The sequence below is a fragment of the Citrus clementina genome, unplaced genomic scaffold (assembly GCF_000493195.1).
Source record: "Citrus clementina cultivar Clemenules unplaced genomic scaffold, Citrus_clementina_v1.0 scaffold_9, whole genome shotgun sequence".
In the NCBI taxonomy this organism is placed as follows: domain Eukaryota; kingdom Viridiplantae; phylum Streptophyta; class Magnoliopsida; order Sapindales; family Rutaceae; genus Citrus; species Citrus x clementina.
This window is the reverse complement of record NW_006261964.1, coordinates 4,065,042-4,079,416: the sequence shown is the minus strand read 5'-3', so window position 1 is coordinate 4,079,416 and position 14,375 is coordinate 4,065,042. Positions and strand designations below refer to the sequence as shown.

At 36.3% G+C, this 14,375-nt stretch overlaps 3 protein-coding genes across 4 annotated transcripts; 2 read left to right on the top strand and 1 right to left on the bottom strand.

Annotated features, from left to right (window-relative positions):
- The first annotated feature begins 1,300 nt into the window (after positions 1–1,300).
- On the top strand, positions 1,301–2,289 carry LOC112098563 (EPIDERMAL PATTERNING FACTOR-like protein 4). Its single transcript, XM_024185175.1, has 2 exons — positions 1,301–1,568; positions 1,702–2,289. The coding sequence occupies exons 1-2, from the start codon at positions 1,496–1,498 to the stop codon at positions 1,914–1,916; spliced, it is 288 nt and encodes a 95-aa protein (XP_024040943.1). The 5' UTR covers positions 1,301–1,495; the 3' UTR covers positions 1,917–2,289.
- A 3,153-nt stretch (positions 2,290–5,442) lies between these two features.
- LOC18032144 (DNA-directed RNA polymerase III subunit RPC9) lies at positions 5,443–9,573 on the bottom strand. Its single transcript, XM_006419963.2, has 6 exons — positions 9,075–9,573; positions 7,906–8,040; positions 7,382–7,487; positions 7,124–7,241; positions 6,889–7,041; positions 5,443–5,881 (listed from the first exon to the last, which is right to left on the bottom strand). Exons 3-6 carry the CDS (start codon positions 7,387–7,389, stop codon positions 5,669–5,671), a joined length of 492 nt encoding a protein of 163 aa, XP_006420026.1. The 5' UTR covers positions 7,390–7,487; positions 7,906–8,040; positions 9,075–9,573; the 3' UTR covers positions 5,443–5,668.
- Positions 9,574–9,796: 223 nt separating this feature from the next.
- On the top strand, positions 9,797–14,059 carry LOC18031821 (hsp70-Hsp90 organizing protein 3). Of its 2 annotated transcripts, XM_006419962.2 has the most exons (8): positions 9,797–10,157; positions 10,683–10,776; positions 10,861–10,911; positions 11,017–11,190; positions 11,422–11,601; positions 11,857–11,976; positions 12,766–12,899; positions 13,562–14,059. In XM_006419962.2, the coding sequence occupies exons 1-8, from the start codon at positions 10,024–10,026 to the stop codon at positions 13,635–13,637; spliced, it is 963 nt and encodes a 320-aa protein (XP_006420025.1). In that variant the 5' UTR covers positions 9,797–10,023; the 3' UTR covers positions 13,638–14,059. The 2 variants fall into 2 exon arrangements, with proteins under 2 accessions (XP_006420025.1, XP_024044674.1); XM_024188906.1 differs by lacking the exons at positions 12,766–12,899; positions 13,562–14,059 and adding an exon at positions 12,646–12,684.
- Positions 14,060–14,375: the final 316 nt, after the last annotated feature.

The window sequence follows — 14,375 nt, the reverse complement described above, 5'->3', positions numbered from 1 at the left end:
CTTACATACGTGCACTCGTGCGTGTATTCATCGGATCGTATAGCCCTCCCTTGAAATCAAAGATTCACCGATATTTATTGCTGTGCTAAAAAGTGTAGATGTCTGCAACTAATTTCAACCGCCAGATCGCAACCGATCTTGACTCGAATCAATAGAGTGAGCGAACCAAGTTTTTACTTTTTTTATTTTTATTTTTAAATCAAATCGAGAATCAATTCATTATAATTTTTTTTTTTCTTGCACACACCTTGAAAAAAAGAAATATGACAAACAATTTCGACGGTCCAAAAGACCCGTAAAAGAAACATGGAATGAACCCAAGCCTTGTTGATTAATTTCTTCAGAGTCCAGAGATAGTAATGTCAGTTTTTCGAAGTTTGCTTCATTGCTTTATCTGGTACCAAAACCTTGGCGGTTTGCCATTTCGAACCCAGATGAGCCGGCTAACTATGCCAAAGCCCTGAACCAGAGCCCTTGCTCCGCTCACAGTCCTTTCGCCTTAAATGCCACCAAACCCCACCAACTGCCGTGAGGCCCGCAGCTACAGTGAAAAAGACAGTGATCTTTCATTTCATTTCATTTATTACGTAATACACAGACACACACACACACACACACACACACACACACACTAGAGCTAGACAGACTAAACCTGCTATGCTTTGCTTCCTATTTCTTTTTTACCGCAACAATTAACCACGTCCTAGGGAAAAAAAAAATTATAATGCTCTGACCCATTGGGTCCCACGTCAAAACTTAATAGCTGTGGCACATCGTCCTCAGGTTCATAGTAAAAGGTGGATTCAATAATGGTTTAGGCTTAGCTGGGGTTGGGGTTAGGGTTAGGACCTTGACTCAGATGTTCGACCCGTACGCGACAGCACTAGCATTCTCCCCACACGAACGCAACCACACGTGCGCTGTTGTAGCCGTACGCCTCAACACCCCGGTTCTTCCTCAATATTACGCTCGTTGCCACCACAGTATATCTCTCCCATCGCCATCGGCATTCACACGGCGGTTAAAATCGTAATTAAAACGCAGCACCGAGGACTGAATTTAACTCGAATCACAATTATTCAAGCCCCCTTTCGGTGGACCCCGGGCTACCCATTAGCCAAACACGAAAACCCAAAAAAAAAAAAAAAAAAAATTCCGCCCCCTCCTTCTCTCATCAAAGCTCTTGAACATGTTTCTTTCTTTGACTAATTGACTTAGACTCACTCACACGCTCACACCGTCACACGCAGAACTTTGCAATAATAGCTCAGTAAAATTCACACACACGCACACGCACAGGCACAGACACAGACACATTCACTTAACAAAACTCCTCTCTTCAAATTTCAATCAATTCCCACTCCTGCCTCCTGCGCCTGGTCCTGGCCTCCGCTTTTGTTATAACTTACAGAACTGTTTCTCTTCGAGCTCAGTACACAGTACGCACACTCAAGCGTCTAGATACTGCTAACTTGCGCCATTTCCACTTCAGGCGATGTGGCGTCACCGCCGGCTGCTCTCTTCCTTCACTGCCTTCACATTCCTCTTCTTCGTCCTAACCCTACTCGGTACGTGTCACTTGATGATAAATCGTAATAACAATATTAATTCAGAATGTGTGACCGGGGTTCCTGCACCTGACCTGCGTCTGGTTATTGTGTGGTGAATTAAATTAATGTGTGTTTTGGAATTTTTGTGCAGGAACCGGCGGGGCGCAAGAGAAAGAGACGAGGGTTCTGGATCAGAAGCGGATCAGCGGACCCGGTTCGTCGCCGCCCACGTGCAGGTCCAAGTGCGGCAGGTGCTCGCCTTGTAAGCCGGTACACGTCCCGATTCAGCCGGGTTTGAGCATGCCACTAGAATACTATCCAGAAGCCTGGCGCTGCAACTGTGGCAACAAGCTGTTCATGCCCTAGTTAAAATACTTAAAAAAAAAAAAAAGAAGCAATTTGAAAACCAAAAATAATATTATTACTCTATAAACAAACATAGTATTTTGGTGGGGGAAAAAAATGAAAAATTAGGAATGTACTTGTTATTATTATGATTATTATTAATGGTATTACTATAATGATGATGATTTTGCTTTCCCTGTGAGGGGACAGGGGGACTTTGGAAATGTAAGTCACTTGTAGTTGTAAGTGGGAGAGATTATCAAGGGAGATCTTTTTATCTCCTTGTTAATTAATTTTTTTTTTCTTTTTTTTCTCTCTTTCACTTGCATTGATGCAAGTCTGTTATTATGGGACAGATTGGAAGTAAAAGTTTGTAATTAATTAAGATGACCAGTTGAGCCTCTTTTCTTTTACAAGAACATCAGTTCTTTTTTCTCTTTTACTGGGTTACTGCTGTTTTTGAGTTTCATTGATGGTCATGACTCATGAATGTATGATTTTCAGTAGAAGTATATGCACGAGGGGCACAAATTCGCCTGAGTACCTGAGATTTCTTTGTATTCTTAAATGTTTCTGGGTTTTGTTTTAAATTTGTGTACCACCACTGCAAGCATATTCATTCATTGCTCCTTAAATTAATTTTCTCAAGTGTGATGAACATGATGCATGATGATGATTCATGAAAGGGTATAAAAATAAATAAGTGAAAAGAAAGGACACTTGTTTCAATCGCATTCATGGGAATTATTTTGTAATGGGAATACGGGACATTGTTGTTTTCTAGTGTGTTGAACTTTTGAATATGACATTTTATTTTCTTACTCCGTGATCTTTTCTCTTTGAATGTTGAAAGATACGACAGCAGGCATTCATTTCTCAACGACTATTTTGATTTCTTTTCTTTTCTTTTTTTTTTTTGCCCCCTCTACTTGTTGTACATTGAAAGTCTCTTTATTTCTAGTTTCCAAAGACACCCTCACTGATTTCGCGAAATTCCTTTACCTTTGGACGGATGTGATGGATGGATGGATGGGATGATGTAATAATAATGTTGGGATTAAGGAATCAAGTTGTTGGTTATTAGGTTTAATTATTTAGCTATTGTAACTTTAAACTCACAATTAATTAGCATTTTTATATTTAATTAGTCAATACTTGCACTTTGAAAGTCTTAAGTGATTTTATATCACATGCAGAGTTGTTTCATTTAAGAAAAAAAAAAGAACCCATATTATTTTTTTCATTTCCGTCGAAAGTCACATTCATCAATTGTTGCCTGGGGACTTTTTTGTGATATGAAAAGTGATCGGATGAGGTACGGGATTAGGATTAATTAACGATCTTTGTCAAAATCTTTAATTAGAAGGCAATATTTTTTTTCCATCATGAAAATTCTCCCTATTATATTATGTTTGATTAGAAACAAATCGTTGATCTTTAGTTGTTCATGTAAAAACTCAGAAGAGAAGTATAATACTTAAATTTCTACCTTGAATATCATCAATGCGGCATTTATATCTATCTGTGTATTTTAATAAAATCATTTTCTGAATTTGCTTAGCACAAGAGAAGGAGAAGAAGAGAAGGGTCGTATTTCCCATCTGCATGGGCTAAAAAGAATCTCTGTTTTACAGTGTTTTTTTTTTTCCGAGTATTTCTTGGCATGTGGAATGTTGGTTTACGAGGCACAATTTGTTTCCAAGCTCATGTAATTTTATCTTCTTTTTTTTTTCCAATCCTTTTCTTGTTATCAAAATCTTCGAAATATATTTCGCTTTGTTTCTATGTGAGGTGCAATTTTTCTGAATCAAGGAATACGTACAGGAACAATAGTAAAAGATTAATTAAAAGACCCCACACCCACTCCTACATTATTTATTGTCTTTTTGAAGCTCGAGAGCTTATGTTCTTTGCATTGTATTGTAGCTTCTTGATCATTGAGATTCCATTTCCCATTACATCAACACGGCCGTATGTGTATTCCCAAAAACAAAATCAGTATGCATCCATATTGTACTAGGGTTTATCTGATCATAATTGTTGTGAAATATAATCACTAATGGGATGGGATCATGAGAAGCTCATCCCAACTTGATTTCAATCTCTATCAAATGAAGTATGTGAGCTTTCTTTTGGCAATAGATATCGTACTTATTGGTCCACATTTATGAGATATGGACGATAGGTCCCGACTGTAACATTGCTTGTGGAAACTGAACACATTTTCCCCACATATGCTTTCGGCAAAATTTGAATTAATTTTCAAGTTCTCTTGCACCGCTTATCATCCAAATTAAGCGGCACGGCACCCACCGTCACATCGTAATATCAATTGATTTTACAATTTGGAAAAACAGATATCGGTACTCAAAAGCTGTGTCCAGAAACATAAAGATTACAAAAATCTTAAAACCCCAAGAAAGTGATAGAATGAAGAACGTATATTTTATTAATGGTAGTGTTACTATATTTGTTTACTTTCACTGCAACCCAGTCGAAATAGCATAGACTTTTAGGCAAATTATCAGTGTCTACTGTCTAGTACCACGCACGAGGGCGGGGTCAAGTGTTTGCTGCCTTTGCAATTTTGGTTGACACAAATTAGTATTGGTATGTGCATGCTTGTGGAAATGTTGTTTATATTTGAAAAGGCAACTTGAAAATGAAAAAGGACTGTAGGAAAAGAAAAGACCTCCTCCACAGTCTTGCATTAAATAGAGTAGCCCCCACCTCCCTCTTGGGCCTTGGGCCCCACTTTAAGTCAATCAAAGGGACAATATTCATAGACTGTTCTCAGAGAATTCTAGCCACCCTCCGTTTTCCATATGATGTCTCTCTTGTTCAACTGTCCCTTCACAAGACCCAAACCTGACATTTTTTTTTATTTTATTTTTTCATATTTTTTGCTTTTTTTTTTTATAAAAATAATAATGGAGTAATTATTTTTCTGGATTAGGTGAGACAAGTTGACAAGAAGATGTGAAGAGTTGGGCTTGGTAGCTCCGATCTGTATTCAAATCCCGAGGGGTATACGGTGCGTGGTCTAGTCAGGTTGCCCATTTCGTGATTTCTCTCTCACCACGCCCACATTCATTTTCATCAACTTTGGCTATCAAAGTTGGGAAAAGAAAGATTAGGTGGTGAAGTGATATTTGAGTTGACAGTGTTGGGACTGGACTGGATGATGGAGTGGGTGGTAAAATGCAGACTTTGTAAGATCTCTCTCTTTTCATCTATCAAAGCTTTTGCTAGTGCCCACATGTCAAATCTGTCCATCACTCCAATCCTTATGACTTTTGGAACAGAAAATGACGAAAGAAAATGAATGAATTGCTCACATGATTCTGTGATTGATGCTCATGAGAACGATAAATTTGACTTGCCTGCTTGGGGCAAGTTATAAGGTAATTATAATCATGCGATGGGATATGACCTTTCTCAATATTCTGCTGAGCTTCAGGCGGTATTCATCTCGGTGGGTTTCCTATTTTCCCATTTTCTATGTGGATTGTGGAAAAAAGCAGCTTAGTATATGGCACACTCAAAGTGTAAAACCAAAGAGATAATCACTCTCCATTTCATTTACTCCAAATGCAAAGCAATCAGGAAACCAACATAGTATCATCAACATGTAACAAAAGCATCCAATTAAGACTATTCTGCTTACAAGTTTACCAAGTTCTAGATGCTAGCATGCCAAAAACTTCTGGTAATATTCACAAAAATCTTGATTTGATCAGTTTTTAGTCAAACTGTATGGCACATTCGGCTCATCAACCGTCAGTCATTGGGTCATCATCTGCTTTTTCATCATTAACGCCTTTAATTCCTTCACCATCCTTTCTTTCTGTAGCCCCTTGTACATCTTCATTTACCTCTTCTGCGGCGTTTGGTTGGTTTGAAAGAGGCGGTAGCACTTCTACAACCAAATCAACTAACTCTTGGAGTTCCTCTTCTTGAAAACGCGTGTCACATTGCTCTATAATCTGAGAAATATTAAACAAACATAGATAAAGCATTGGAAAGTAATCCAATTTGACAAAATGAATAAGGATATAAAGCGAAGAGATAAAAGCAATCCTTATTATAAAGAAACGTCTTTGTAAATGTAGTCCAAAGTCATTATATATACAAACACGGCAAGATACTAAACCTTTTCTAGATTGAGATGACTACAATCGCATGTAAGTTTGCATCTTATGAAAGAAAATTACTATTCCTTCCAGAATAAAAAGAATACTGGAAAGATATACTATTTGAACATACATATTACAAATAAAATACAATTTTTGTTGTTTCTGAAAGAAACTTAAATGGCTAATTTTCTTGTTCTTGAAAATAAAATTCCGGCAATATAACCATTCCCTGTCCAGCTAATGGTCAATTTCCGGAGAAACAGCATAGCACATTAACTTTTATAAAATTTTCAGGTCATGAAGTTGGACTCTACCAACCACACAATGTATGGGTCATAGAATATTTTACTCCAGAGTGTTCAACATAGCGATTTTTCTGTAGAAATCATTTAGCCTGCAGTAATTTCCAGAAACAAAAAATTTAGAATTTTAATGACTTTGGCATTAACAATTATTCCATTCTTTCCACTCGGGTTGTAGAGTCAACAATTCCTTACCCCAGACTAAAATTTTCTTCATTTAACAGATAGAAAACAGAAACTGTGTGTTAAGAGAAAGGAAGATAATACATGCGCAGACCAAGTTGTCTGATAAAAAAAGGAAACGACCCAAAAATGGTCTATGTATAGCTGTACTAAAGTACAGAAACAACTCATGAAAATAAATCAGATTAACAATGCACAGCTGCACACAAATCTTACTTGATGTGTGGCATAGAAGATATAAATCAAATAACATGCATGGTATGCTTAGATGTATTCCAATATACAAAATGGTATAGTGTGAAAATATTGTGAATTTGATAAAACAGAAATGCAAAATGAAGAGTATATAGCAGAGAGAGGTAGTAAATTTACCGAGTCTACTTCAACTAAGGAGGACGGCCGGATGTTGATGATATTGAGAATCTCGGCTTTTGCAAGTTTGAACTTTTTACTCTTTTCTAGAAACTCATTGATTATATTTCTTGTTTGATTGCAAGCAGCACTCTCCACCAAATAATCATAAACCTACAGCACAAGTTTGGAAATAAAATACTCTAATCCAATAACAATATGACGACTTGGAAGATCAATGAGAAAAAAATTCAACCTTGAACTCAGACGGTGTTACTGGAACAAGAACTCGCGTAGGGTCCTTCGAAGCCCCTTTAGATCGCAGAAAATCAAACACTTCAAAATTGGTAAGTGGCCCGGCATTAACTTCCAATCTGAAAGACATTCAAGCTGTTTAGCTACACAATACATGCTGATAAATTTAAGAAAAATATGAACAATTATGCTGTCATAGAAAATTCAATTCATTTGAACAAAAAATAAGGTGCAATTGAATAAGATTGCAAGCACATACATCTTCATAACGAAAATGATTTCGTCTGATTAACTGTAATGATAAACTCCCTTAGTACATATATATAAGCAAGTGTCCCCCCCAGATTCTGCTTTTATTTACCTCCCTACAATGAACCCAAAAGAACAAAAAATATAAGTCAGCCATCTGAGGCAATAAGTAATGTAAATAACTGTCATTTGTGGAGGAGACCACATTCACTGAGGAATTTCGTCGAACATGAAGCATGCAAAATGAAACCAATCATATCTCTAGCTTGTCCTCACGTTAAGACAGTTCCTTGTATTGCATTCACATTTAAATAGATCAAGACATCACTATATGTCATTTACTTGGTGAATAAAAATAATTTCAGCAAATATCTTTCTTTTATTTTTTTTTTACAACGGCAAATATCTATTATCATGCAGGACTTAAAAAGATGACCAAAAATTAAGCAAATTAAAGATACCCGTACGATTGTTTTGATACAGAAACATAAGCAAAACACAAAATAAAAGAGTTTATTTGGATTGAAACTGTACCGTTTCCGATATCATGGTCATAGTCTCATAGAAGGACAGTGAAGAGTCTTTTTATTTTTTCCTGTGGTTCTCTCTTGTTTGAGCTACAGGTGGTAAAAATATCTGCCCGGTTCAGATCCTGGCGATTATCCGGCCCTGGTACGAAGTTGAGTCAGTCTTAGACAACACTTGATAAATTTGGAGATTCAGTCTAAAACTCAGATTTTATTAATATATATTATTTTAAATATTTTATATTTATTTGACTTATCTATTACGCATATAAAGTTTTAAACATTTAAAGTTTATATTTTCATGTCTAATTTCTTTGAAATAAATTTAAAAATTATAAAATTACAAAAAAATTTAAAAAAGTATACATATACAATATTAAAAAAAATAAAATTCAGGTATAAAAACTTAATTAAAGATTACATCCGGGTCGGGTCTGAGCATTGTGATACCCGAACCCAAATTTTGCCAATCCTAGTTTGAACAAATATGTTATGCCAGTAGGATTGGCAATTTGCGGCCTGCGGGCATGGGCCGGCTGGGCTTTTTCAAGCCCAAGCCCATCAAAATCTTGAGCGGGCTGGGCCAAGTTTGGGCTTTTATTTTTTTATTATAATTTTTTAATAAAGCTATAAACATTTCAAAAAACACACACACACACTTAAATTATAGATGATTATCCAACCCAGAAAACACTAGCAACACAACATAATAAACTATAAATACTAATACAAAAAACAAACTAATCCAGTATACCACCAAAATTAGAGCAGGTAACAATTTGCCAGCAAAGTTTCTTTATTCTGTTAAATTATAAATATTACAATTTCAAATTTGTTGAAAATCTAAATGCATAAACATGTAATGCAATTTAAAAATCGGCATTGATGCTTCCTAATCAAATTCTAACTTTAGTGTGAAGATCAATTATCGCAAAAGTAATACATAAATTAATATGTATATAATCAAATTAACCAAATTGTAACTTTATAAATTATAATCACATTAATATTTATTGCAAAACTAATACAGAAATTTAATATGCATGCAATCAAATTAACCAATATTGTAACTTTATAATCAAATTAATATGTATGTATATATAGATTCAAAATTAATACATAATTTTTTTTTCTACAAGAAATGAAAAAAAAAAAGAAAGTGGGGCTGATTTCTACCTCAAAGATCACATGGGTATGGTGTGTTCAAGGCAGAGCGGGTTCGCTGCTGCTAGCGTCCGAGCGTCGCGCTGCAGTCGCTGCTGGTGCTAGGTTCAACGCGTATTGGTGCTCGCGACTCGCGTGACTAGCTGGCTGCCTGCTGGGTGCTGGGCTCGCGACTCGTGGTGCAGCGCGCTGGGCTTGCGAAGATCGGCCGGGAGAAAGGAACAATTGTGAACAGGCAGGCGAAGATGGGAACTGCTTCTCAAGGCTATAACTAGACTTCTTTCTTTGTTCAATCTCTCCTTCGTTCTTAGTTTGGATGCGAAGATCGGCGGTGATGATGGCTGCGAGTGAGGTAGTGAGGAGTCCTCACTGAGGACTGAGGGTGTGGCTGTCCGCTGTCGGCTGTTGAGGCATAGTTGGCGGCTGGTGTGTGGCGTTTGCAATGTTTGTTTTACTTGGGGTTACTGCTTACCAAGTCAGGGATTTCGTTTTTTGATTTTTTTTTTTTTTGTTTTCTTTTCCTTTTTGTCGTTTGTTATGTTGGAAACGAGTTTGTTTTTAGTCGGCGCGGGCCGGGTAAACCCGGACCGAATATCTAAGATTTTTTACATTCCTTCAAAAAAAAGAGGGCTGAGTGATAATTTTTGTAGAATGTGCAACCTGATTGAAATAAATTAAAAGATTGGGATCCATATGAGTTTTGCCACTTTTGATTTATCGTCTCAAACAGTCAGTAACTCAGTCATGAGTACTTTGGCTCGAAGTCTCGAAACAGATCAATTGAGCCCCGCCCCCTGACTCACAGGAACCCAAATTAGCACAAGCATCAAACCTCGAAAAGAACCAAAAAGAAAAAAACAAGTTGTAAACGTCTAACATAAACCCTAGCAACCGAAAAACCACAAAACACAGTGATAATTTCTTCTTTTGTTGGAAAGATCATAGCTTTATAACTGAAAGTATGGCTGCTGAAGCAGAGGAAATGTCATTGAAAGATAAAGGTAATGAATTTTTCAAAGCTGGGAACTACCTTAAAGCTGCTGCTCTTTACACTCAGGCAATCAAACAAGACCCTTCTAATCCAACTCTTTTCAGGTACTCTCTATTAATCGAAATGCAATCTTTGTTTGGTATTTGAACAATTCACTTGAGTGATTCAAATGGGTTCTTTAATTTACTTGTGGTTGGACTTTGAATTCTTCTCAAATTTCTGTTTATGTGGCTCTTTTGTTCACGTCTCATTTACTTAAATGCTTCTTCTTGTTTGAAAATTGATGGGATTGCATTCTATGCTAATTGATAAATAAGATATTTATGATTAGGATTAAAGAGTTTTTCTTTCTTTCAGATTGATCACTGGTTGAATTTATACTAATCATAAGATATTTATGATTAGGATTCAAGAGTTTTTCTTTCTTTCGGATTGACCAAAGGTTGAAATTATACTCAATGCCTTCTTTTACTCCGTTTATAGGCATAGAGTAAACTTCTGTTTTGTGCTTTCATTTATTTTCTTCCCCATTAGTTCCATTTGTTATATATGTATGCCTGGAAATCAGTGTATTGTTTTGATAATGCATTAACGCATGTTCTCCGTTTCTATGTTTTATTATTGGCCAGCAACCGTGCTGCAGCATTTCTACATCTAGTCAAGCTTAACAAAGCACTTGCTGATGCGGAGACAACAATCTCATTGAACCCCCAGTGGGAAAAGGTTTTTGGTTCTTTTGGTGCTTTTGGTTCATATTCTTCGTGCTTGTTTTCTTTTGAAACAATTATCCATCGGATGCACATGTAGGGATATTTTCGGAAAGGATGCATATTGGAGGCCATGGAACAATATGATGATGTATGTCTGTTAATTTGCTCTAATTTCCTTTCCATTGAGCCTTCTGAGCAATAGCATATGTTTTTGCCTTCTGCTGCTTATTTCTTTTCTGTTTGAATGTTGTAGGCCTTAAGTGCCTTCCAGACAGCTTTGCAATATAATCCACAGAGTGCAGAAGTATCGAGAAAAATAAAGAGGGTTTCCCAGTTGGCAAAAGACAAAAAGCGAGCTCAAGAAGTTGAGAACATAAGATCCAATGTCGATATGGTGCAGCATTTGGATGAGTTCAAATCTGAAATGGTTAGTATAATAGCTAAAGTAGAAAGATTGTATCATGATCTTGCATGTGTATAACACATTTTGTGAGGGATTTATCATAAATTTTTAATTTTTTTTGGGTCTTGGTGTTATATTTTTCCATATTCTCTTCTCTCATAAGCATGAGGTCTGCTCATTCTCTGAATTGTATAATGCGAGAATGTTTTCAATATTTTCCAATAAGGACGATGAAGTTGGTCTCCCTCTTTGCAGTCTGAGAAGTATGGAGCTGAAGAATGTTGGAAGCACGTCTTTTCATTTGTTGTTGAGACAATGGAGACAGCTGTGAAGTCGTGGCATGAAACTTCTAAGGTGGATGCTAAAGTTTATTTTCTTCTTGATAAAGAGAAGACCGACACTGAGAAATATGCGCCCATTGTCAATGTTGATAAGGTAAATAACCTTCTATAAGCATTTGTTTGCACTTTATAATGCCCTTCTGCTGTTTGATTTTGGACCTACCTTTAGCTTTATGCGACTCCTTTTACTTCAGTTAATTATTAGTTTGTACCAAGCTTCTAATTTGAAGATATATGTGCATATATTCTTTGGTCCATTATTCTCTGCTTGAACTTATATTTACATTTTTCTATGTTGAATTGGTTAATTTGTATATCTGACTCATGGTGGTCACTGTGCATTGTGCAGGCATTTGAGTCACCCCATACTCACGGCAGTTGTTTTCAATTTCTAAGGCAATATGCTGATGATTCTTTCTCTAGTGCAGCTTGCCTAGTGGCACCGAAAAGTATCATATCTTACCCTCAGGTAACATATAGTTTCTTTATATAAGCTTTAGGTTGGGTATGCGTCTGCTTGATTGGAAATTGCTTTATGTTCTCTATCAATCATGCTTGCTATGCTCCCTTTGGATAACTACCATATAGATACTAATTGACGTGAATGCATATTAAGCCACATAAAATATAATGTGGAGGAATATAATACTTCTTTAGCTTGCCAAAATGAGTTGGTGTCTGTTATTTGGATTTGGATGCGAGACTTACGATAATCATTATTAGTTGGTGTTTGAGTTATTCTGCCCAGTTTAATACACACAGGTTCAAGCATCCAAACCCCCCTCCCCCCCCCCCACCCAAAAAAAAAGGAAGGAAAAAGAACGAAAAGGAAATGCAAACTCATCCTTGTGAGGGTGGATGACATTCTGGAGTCTTAATTATTCTTGGCCAGTGCCAATTCTTTCGTTCCTATTGAGTAACTATAAAATAAATATACTAATCCTGGATAATGATTCCACACGAAAAATCTAGTGTTTGATTATGGGCAGTACCTTTCTTGGAGTTGCATGCTTTCAACTTGAATAAAGTCTGGTATTTACCTATCAACTTAATTAATTGCTTAGGCTGAAAGAGTTTGTGTTTTATGAATATCTCATGTTCCTTAGCTTTAATCTAGCAGTTTTCCCTCCTTTGCTAGGTTGACAAACCCATTTGTGAGTAGGCTGGCCTCAAACCTTAAGTTATGTATCTACTGTTTATTTATTTTTTTACAATGTTGAATCCTAGAGTTCTGATTGATAATGTGCTGTCTTTTCAGGTTTGGAGAGGTCAAGGATTACGAAAGTGGAGACATAGCCAGCAGGATGGTTTCTTCGTTCAATTTGAGTCACCTCTGCTGCGAAAACTATGGTTTATTCCTAGTTCCAATGAAAAGGGGAAAACACTATGCAGGTCTCTCTTTCCCTCTCTCTCTCTGATATGCTGATAATCTTATTCATTAGGAAAATTCTCCCATAATTAACCATGAAATCAAAATTTCTGGATGGCTGAAATTAATTGAAGAAAAAATCTCGAAGGTATTACAACAGATACATAATGTGTAGTTGCAATATTTTCGAATTTTTCATTCTACTTCCAACAAATTTCTGTTACAATTTTTGACTGTTGACAAACCCCAATCATATCTCTAACTGCTGCAAGTGATTGGATTAGATGGGCTTTTGTTAGTTGGTGATTTTGCTAAAGTTCATGATTTGAAAACTTCATCCCTCTTCTAGAGCTTTTATGTCATAAACTCAATGAGATGATCCACTCAGCTCAATATTAGAAACTTATGTTATGATTGTGTTCGTTGCTTCAGAAGATTCAATATATTAACTTTACCTTTTTGTCATGGTGAAGATATATGTTTAAATTTTGGTCTCCCAGCTTGCTTTTTTTTTTTGGGACAGAACACTCTGATTATGCTTATTCCTTTCCTTTAGTCCTACATGGCATTTATCAAATGAAACAATTTGAATGGTTGATTTATCATGCAAAATGATAGAACCTTTTTTGTGCAATTTTATTTTTTATTGAAACTGGTGATACATAAATTGCATGTCGTTTTCCAGGGACCCTGAAGTTTTGGACATCAGTGCCCATGAAGTATTCCCACGCTTATTCAAAGAAAAGCTGTCAAATTCTTAGTAGCCATTTTCTTTTCACTTGAATCAGAAGACAATGTTGGCACGCTGGAGCTGTTATGCCATTAAACACAATGGAAACATTTGGGTGTATTCCTTTGTCCTCAAGTTGGTATGCAACACTACTTGGGTATAATAACTCTAGTGCAAAGTGCTATCTTGGCCATATAATCCATGCACTCAATTTTGGACTCTCGAGAGTTTTTCTGTGCTTGTTGAGTGGTTTCTCTTTGCAGACGTTCTTTATTGTAAAAATTACTTCCTGTACACTCTGTTACAGGGGCTTTGACCCCTTAAATTTTTTGAAATTATTTGCTACTCTGTGTGTATTGCTTTTATTGGTGTTGCAACACTTAATGTGGAATGGGTTGCATTGCACTCCACAATTGTCTTGATACTTTTATATAGAGAGTGCTGAAGATAAGTCCTGCAGTTGTGCTATGTTTTATGCATGATGTAAAATCATGACCTGTTTCCATAATTTTCTTTTCAGTATGATGCTGTATAATATCTCTGATTTTGCGATCAAATCTCATTAATGATTGATTACATAAGGTTCTGTAGGTGAAAATTATGCTGTGCTTTGCCACATGCATTCATGTTAAATTTTTAATGTTTATACTTAAGAACCTGAATGAGGTTTGGACTGTTGGCATGGTACTCCTTACAACTGGAATTTGTGGTACAGCATGATTTTAGTGGATAGTTGTAGATGTACCTGCTGTAAGAAAAATTTTCCTCT

What these genes read in the sequence shown, in the direction of transcription:
- LOC112098563 (XM_024185175.1), top strand. Translation starts at nt 1,496, where the DNA reads ATGTGGCGTCACCGCCGGCTGCTCTCTTCCTTCACTGCCTTCACATTC. An exon ending in CTTCGTCCTAACCCTACTCG is followed by an intron (nt 1,569 to 1,701) that starts GTACGTGTCACT and finishes ATTTTTGTGCAG; the next exon opens with GAACCGGCGGGGCGCAAGAG.
- LOC18032144 (XM_006419963.2), bottom strand. An exon ending in TAACACCGTCTGAGTTCAAG is followed by an intron (nt 7,042 to 7,123) that starts GTTGAATTTTTT and finishes CTTGTGCTGTAG; the next exon opens with GTTTATGATTATTTGGTGGA. An exon ending in CCTTAGTTGAAGTAGACTCG is followed by an intron (nt 5,882 to 6,888) that starts GTAAATTTACTA and finishes AATATTTCTCAG; the next exon opens with ATTATAGAGCAATGTGACAC.
- LOC18031821 (XM_006419962.2), top strand. Translation starts at nt 10,024, where the DNA reads ATGGCTGCTGAAGCAGAGGAAATGTCATTGAAAGATAAAGGTAATGAA. An exon ending in TGAACCCCCAGTGGGAAAAG is followed by an intron (nt 10,777 to 10,860) that starts GTTTTTGGTTCT and finishes ATGCACATGTAG; the next exon opens with GGATATTTTCGGAAAGGATG. An exon ending in CCATGGAACAATATGATGAT is followed by an intron (nt 10,912 to 11,016) that starts GTATGTCTGTTA and finishes TGAATGTTGTAG; the next exon opens with GCCTTAAGTGCCTTCCAGAC.